Source organism: Octodon degus, unplaced genomic scaffold, assembly GCF_000260255.1.
Source record: "Octodon degus isolate 3935 unplaced genomic scaffold, OctDeg1.0 scaffold00051, whole genome shotgun sequence".
Classification (NCBI taxonomy): Eukaryota; Metazoa; Chordata; class Mammalia; order Rodentia; family Octodontidae; genus Octodon; species Octodon degus.
The window spans coordinates 8,048,122-8,055,684 of NW_004524627.1; the positions used below are offsets into that span (position 1 = coordinate 8,048,122).

The 7,563-nt window shown below is 40.0% G+C and overlaps 1 protein-coding gene across 6 annotated transcripts in view; it reads left to right on the forward strand.

The window, feature by feature from the left end:
• The window catches only part of Lrch1 (leucine rich repeats and calponin homology domain containing 1), a 196,840-nt gene that overhangs the window by 141,130 nt on the left and 48,147 nt on the right, over positions 1-7,563 (forward strand). For all 6 annotated transcript variants that reach the window (XM_004633081.2, XM_023717263.1, XM_023717259.1 and 3 more), the window contains 2 exons: positions 396-523; positions 7,080-7,147. In XM_004633081.2, coding sequence (XP_004633138.1) covers positions 396-523; positions 7,080-7,147 — 196 coding nt within the window. The remainder of the gene's footprint in view (positions 1-395; positions 524-7,079; positions 7,148-7,563) is intronic.

The following is a 7,563-nucleotide window of genomic DNA, read 5'->3' on the forward strand; positions in this document are numbered from 1 at the left end:
TATAATATCTACTAGAGCCACTGCTCAAAAAATATTTATTGAGTTTATAATTTGAAGTACTTAGTCACATATTACTAAGCCTTCTTCTATAATTTCTTTCTTCATTCCTTAAACATGTAAGGAGAAATCCATTTCTTTCATAGATTAAACCATAAAGAGGCCTTACATTTTTTAAATTGGGGTTTTCTGTTTCTTTTAATTTTATTCCTGTCCCTCCTATTTTTATTCTTTTCCTCATGTCTTGCTGGGAAGAGAACATTTGAGTCATTCCTGTACCCTCGTAATAGATAAGAGGAGAGAAGATGAGCCATCAGACGTACATTTGCGGATCATCTCTCCTCTGTGCTCCTGTTCATGAAATCATGCTTCTTCCTCTCTCTCTATTTCCCTGACAGAGAAATTTCATCAGGAATTTCAGCCAGAGCCTTCCCTCTTGGGTGACAACAGCAGCGCAGGACAAGAAAGAGACCAGTTTGCTGATGGAGCAGGTGTTCTCCACTCGGGATTTATGAACTATATTAAGGCAAGATTTTGAGTATCAACTAATTTTTTGTCTTCATTTTCTTCTATTTGATACCTCAGGATTTAAGTTCAAGGTTTCCAGTCCATCGCCTTCAAAATTCAGTTTTCTGCAGCCTTCTTGACGCATTTAGCTCATCTTCTTGTCTGTTCTCTGACATTAGGCCCTCCTCCAGCCAAGCATGCCTCTGCATATAGGCAAAGTTAACAGACCTGGAGTTACATCCTACTCAGAAAAAAAGCTAAAGCAGTTTCATATTCGGAGTATGTCCTAACTGAACATTTTGATTCAAAAAACAAATTATCCCATATCCAAAGTGCTTGGGACCAAAACTGTTTTCCATTTTAGAGTTCTTTCACTTTGGAAATGTTTACATAGGTGGATAACCATCTCTAGTCTGAAAATCTGAAATTCCAGGTGTTCTAAGATCTCTGACTTGTTGAGCATTCAAATATGCTGGATAGAAAAGTGGAGATCCTGAAAATCTGGAAATAAACTTCTTGGGACAGGTATCCGCAAGGACACTTATTCCTGAACAGCTGCCGTTGCCTTGAGCTGCTGAAAAGGCAGGTGAATCTCTAAGTCTTCAGGCAGATCTGATGTTGAGGCATCAGAAGCCATCCGTATTTTCTGAGGATCAAGTCATGATGTTTGCACTTAGTCTAAACACACATCTCTGGGGATCACCTTCAAGGCCCTGGGGAGGGAGGCAAGCTGACTTTCACGCTGCTTGAGATTCTGATCTGCTTAAGCTGTGTCTCTGACCTCATGACAGAAATAACAAACCTGCCACATGTGTATGGAATACAGTGGTTTAAAATAATTGCAAAGGCATATGGAAGGAGCCCAGGTGTCATGGTGCTCACTGGTAATTCCAACACTCTGGAAAGCTACGGCAAAAAGGGTGCAAGTTCAAGCCCAGCCTGAGCACCTGAGCAAAACCCCATTTCACAATAAAAAATAAAAATTGCTGGGGACATAGCTGGGTAGAGGTCCTTGGATCAATTTCCAGTAGTTAAAAGAAAGAATTTAAAAAATGGAAGGATCTTTTCCTGTTTCCGGCTGCGTAGAGGTAGCTCCTGTGTCAGAGACACCCCAAAGTCAGGACTTTTCTTTGCACATGTGAGGCTGTCCATAGTAGCTCTGCAGCTGTCATCATGCCACAGAATGAATATACTGAATTACACCATAAACGCTATGGGTACCACTTGGATTACCATGAGAAAAAGAGAAAGAAGGAAAGTCAAGAGGCTCATATGAACATTCAAAGAAGGCAAAAATATGATTGGCCTGAAGGCCAAGCTGTACCACAAACAGCACCATGCAGAGAAAATACAAATGAAGAAGACTATCAAGATGCATGAAAAGAGAAACACCAAACAAAAGAACAATGAAAAGACTGCACAAGGAGGGCTGGGCTCAGTAGAATAAGTGCTTCCCTGGCAAGCAAACAGGCCTGAATTTAATCCCCAGTTTAAAAAAAAAGTTACTGCATAAGGAGCAGTACCTGCCTACCTGCTGGACAGAGGACAGTCTCGTGCAAAAGTATTTTCCAACATGATTAGACAAAAACAAAAAGAAAAGGCAAGAAAACGGGAAATTCCTCTGCCCAAAGTTTGTGCCCAAGAAGAAACAGAAGTATTAAAAGTTATTCAAACTGGAAAGAGAAAAAAGGCATGGAAGACGATGGTTACTAAAGTCTGCTTTGTTGGAGATGGCTTTACAAGAAAACCATCTAAATGTGAAAGATTCATTAGGCCAATGGGCATACACTGTAAACAGGCCCACGTAACACATCCTGAACTGAAAGCCACCTTTCACCTGCCAATACTTAGTGTGAAAAATAATCCTTCATTGCCACTGTATACAACTTTGGGTGTTATTACCAAAGGAACAGTGATTGAGGTGAATGTGAGCGAGTTGGGCCTTGTGACACAAGGAGACAAGGTTATCAGGGATAAATATGCCCAGGTAACCAACAGTCCTGAAAATGATGGATACATCAGTGTGGTCTTACTTGTTTCACAGATGTTTCATCCAATAACCTTACACTTATTGAAGACTACAGACCAATAAGGAAAACTATAACTTGAATACTGCTAAACAACTGTCATGACTACATTCATCAAGAAAGCTATTTATTAAATTGTAAAAGTATTGAAATGGCTGTTTTACAAATTGGTCTTTTATTAGGGGTCTACTAAGGGCTTACATGTTAGTGAGATTGAACCATCTGAAAAAGTCAGCATAAGTCTTTGCATTAGAGAGTAGGTACTCAGCAACCCAGATCTCTCATTCCTAAAAAGCCACCAGTATTTAAAGTCAGTGCAAACTTAATTTAGGTGTCTAGTGCTAGGAAATTTGCTGAAGCTATTCTACCTCATCATTTATCATTAGTCCTTAAAAAAGAAGTAATGTTTAATTTTATTCTCAATATAGTCTACATATAATACTGTAAGAATGGCATTAGAAGTTTATTTAGATAATTCAACTTAGTTGCACTGATGGCCTGAGAAGAAACTTCATTTGCAGTTAAATAATATAAGAAGGTTATATATTAGGTATGCATCTCAAGTTTTGTGATCTGAATTAAATGGTCATGCCTTGAAAAAAATGGAGAGATAAAATACAACAAGCTTTGCTCTCTTAATTGTGCTCTGACCTCAACCCATCAATTCTCATTTCTGCCCTCATGTCCATGGATGTTATTTTGGCTGTGCCTCTTCACTTTTTACCTGAAAACTGCAGGGGCACCTGCTGGCTTCTCACTCAACACTACACTCTGTGTGTGTGTATGTGTGTGTTTGTGCACGCTGTGTCTGTCACTAGTTGTTTTCTGACAGTACCAGTCTAATCTCAGTATTCTCAGGCCAGTCCTTCTCACAAAGCTCCCTTGGCTTTGACCCCTGTCTATCACGCCTGTGTGTAGTCCAAATACAAAAATATGGATAATTAGGTCTTCATTTTATGAGGAGTTCATCTTCAATTGAGAATCAAAAGATAGAAGCTATGGATAGTTTGTTTAGAAGATGCTCAAATTTAGGAAACAAAGTAATTAGTGAAGAAAGCATGCTGTTTCAGAAAAGTATAAAGAGATTTCAGGAGGCGGACTCTGTGCTCACTTGCAGATTGAATATCAGTCTGAGGAAGTCAACTAGGAAAATGTTTCCTGGAAGTTACTTAACCTGGAAAATCAATGGAAGAATGCTCATAATTAAACAAAATTTCAGTCTACCACAAGGAAAAGGAAAAGTTGCATATGGAAATCAGCCACATTGGGCTTTTCCAGCACTACTTTGTGAACGTGTACTTGGCACCCAGCAAGTGTGTGAAATTGTTGGGAGCCTCGAGAATTCTGTTTTCCATAATGCTGGCCTATTTACTGGATTAGCATCCTGTACTGTAACTGTAGTCTATTTTCATTATTCCCAGTAGTGATACTGTCTGAAGCCACAATGCACATTAAATTATCTAATACTAAGCCACTGTGCCTAGAGAGAATACAAAGCGAAGTTCCTTTGAGCCTTTGGTCACATTTGTGTCATCCAGTCAGTACATAACCTTGTTTTATGTGTGTTTCTGCTTAAAGACATCTTATTTAATGTACAGTTAGGTATTGCTTAATGGTGGTGGTAAATTCTGAGGAATGTATTGGTAGGCAGTTTTTTCATATTGCAAAATTCCGGAAGGATATTTACATAACTAAAATGGCAAGTGCAGCAGTGGACAATAGACTCTTGTGGACCACTGTTGTTAATGCGTTGTACCAATGACCAGATGTTATGTGGCACATGACTGTGTACCGTTGCTCATTGACGCTGAACTCACAGCCATCGGCAATGCAGCTCATTCCCAAATGGAGTGTATCTAACACTGTGTTTAGGGGCCATTTTATTTTATTTATTTATTTTTAATTTTTATTTTTTTCAAAGTTTTATTGATAAACAGCAATGAGACAGTTTCAAATCAAATTGGAAGTACAGTTTCAACAAATAATACACTGCATATATTCTTCTTAGTGGTTAATTGCTGTACAAGATGCGGACTTGTGATCCTATTTACAAACATCATTAGAACAAATCATTCTATTCATTGACCATGCAACTATATATCTATCCCAACCTCTTTGAATACACAGATACAAAATGGACATTCATCTGTATGCCCCATTTTTTCTAAGTTCCGTTATTGAATATTATAGGTGTGTAAACTCAGCAAAATATTCTAAAAGAGTCCAGTAGCCCATAATAGCATTGGGTCTTCTGTTTAACTGGCAATGTCAGAAATTATTGACCTGAGTCCCCCACAGCTCAACTTAACAGCATGGCTTTATTTCTTATATTTCGACTTCATACTTTTCTGTTGGATGGTTAAGACCAAGGTAAAGCATGACCTATGCAACAAGAGTTGTAGCTTTTTGGTCTGAGAAGGTCAGTGAAATACCCTCAGGATTTATCCTGAGATCCTGTACCTCAGATTGTAGAACCTTTATCAGTGCAGCCATGTGGATGAGTCACGGCCATTGCTTGGCCAATGTGCTCTCTGTGAATGCCTGAGAGAGTGTCTTCTCCCCATGTGATAGGGGCCATTTTAAATGGTGAAATTAAGAAGTGGCACAAAAGTATGAAAACATGGCATTAAATAGTCTGTGAGCGTGGCCTTGTTCACCTCAGTTGAGAAATTACACATCTTGAAGCTGCTGTTTTTCCTCCCTCTGCATGTCTGAATAACTTTGAAAACACTCCAAGTAACAGCGTTAGTGAGTAGGCAGTTTGCAAGTGCAGAGTCCACTGTATAACCATGTAATTTAGTGAAGAAACTCAGTAAGGGTACTTAGCATACTAAAAAGAAGCAGAAGCGCTAGGTGTTTGCATGCTATTGGCGCCTTTTCATTTTGAAACTGAAAATCGTGAGGAGACAGCTACATCCATCATTTCTGGTAGGACCTTTTTGCCCAAGGCTTTTACTGTCATCCCAGCAGTGACACAGCAGTTTCTGTGTTGACTTTGCTGTATGCTAAGCTTGAAAACAAAATAGAAAAAACTTGGAGTGCTTTGAGCTAGAGACTGTGTAAGTAAGCCAGCTCCCCTTTGAGGAAAGTGGTGGCTTAGTGTCACACCTGGTGGCTTGCTGGTCTTGAGTTATGTAAGGATGTGCCCCTCAATCCATTTTTATGGCATTCCATCCTTGACCAGGACACACAGCCATTAGGGGATGTCAGCTTAGTTAGTGTTACTTCTGTGTCAGAAATGAAAGCATAAATGAATGTTTGAAAGGGCAACAGGACGTGGCCTTCTCAAGTGCTTCCCCATTTCAGTGTCTTCAAAATGACACATTTGGGAGACATCTGACATCATAAAGATGAGTTATGGGATGCCTCATGGGGCACATCTCTGTCCAGAGCACTACGCTTTATGCATGCACACAGGTACACGCCCCTTGTCTCACAAACATTAGAATGCCCGTTCACTCGTAGTGGGTGGCAGGAATCTATCAACATGTTAAGGTGCTAAAATGTTAGCTGTTGCTCAGCTAACAGATGCTGCAGTCCTGAGACAGGTTGTTGTTATTCAAGTTTTTAATCATCTAACTTTTAATTATGGTAAAACACATACATTGTAAAACATAGCTTCATAGGCATTTTTTTAGCATACACTTCAGGATGCATCAGGTAGATTTACATGGTTGGGCAGCCCATCTCCAGAGTCCTTTTCATCTTGCAGAACTGAGACCTTTACGCTGTGTTAGTCAATTTCCTATTGCTAGAACAAAATTTTTACCACCTACAACTTAAAGAGAAATTTAATTCAACTTAAAGGAGGAGAAATTTAATTTGGCTTATGATTTCAGAGAATTTGGACTACCAATGGCTCCAAAGCAGAAGTAACAGGATGGAAGGGGGTGGGGGAGGAAGGAGGAAGGCTCCTGACCATGGTAGCCGGGAAGGAGAGGGAGAAGAGGGGAGCCATGCAGGAGGACAGCCCGGGGGCCCACCCACTGTGGCCTGCCTCCTGCAGCCAGGCCCTCACTCTGAAGGGTACACTGCACTGCGAACGCAGCACAGAGTATAGCACTGCCTAATCTTGTCACCTTCCAAAAGCCCCACCACTGAACTCACAAGACTTGGGGGACATTTTAGATCAGAACCCTAGCAGACCTGTGGAACAACCTTTCCCACCTCTCCTTCCTGCTCCTTAGAGCCAGCATTCTACTTTTTTCATGTGAATTTGGCTATTTTAAGTACCTTCCATGAGTGGTATCTTATTTACTGACCTTTATGACTGGTTTATTTCACTTAACATAATCTCAAGATATATATATATATATATATATATATATATATACATACATACATACATGCATACACAGGCTCCTTTTTAAGGCCAACATTCCTTTATACATCTGTGCCATGTTCTGTTTGCCCACCCATCCACCTGTGGAGACTGAGCTTGCCTTTTGGCACCAGTGAGTTCCGCTGCGGTGGATGTGGGCTGGGAAGGTTTCAACCCTTCCCCAAGTGCCCAGTGATCCTCAGGAAGCTTGTATGTTCTCTCCACAGGACAGGGCAGGAGATTGTGAAGAACTGTTACGGATAGAAGAGGATGCCCACTGGCCAACAGAGGGATTGTGAGTTACGGGCTGGTTACGGGCTGCTGTCCTTGAAATGTCATTTTTGGAGCACAATGAATGAATGTCCTGTCTCATGGAATTTGACCCACTTTTTTTTTTCCATAAATTTATTGAGAAATAAGTATCAGTGAGACAGTTTTAAACCAAACTGGTAGGAAAGTTTCAATAATTAACACATTGTATGCATTCTTCCTAGTGGTTAATTGCTGTATAAGATGCAGACATGATATCCTACTTACAAACACCATTAGAACAAATCTCTCTATTCATTAAGAGAATGTAAATGTATATAGATCCTAGCCATTTGAATACACAGATACAAAATGGACATTCATCTGCATCCCTTTTTGTTGTTAAGTTCCTTTATTTCAATATTATAGGTGTGTAAACTCAGGAGAATATTCTAAAAGAGT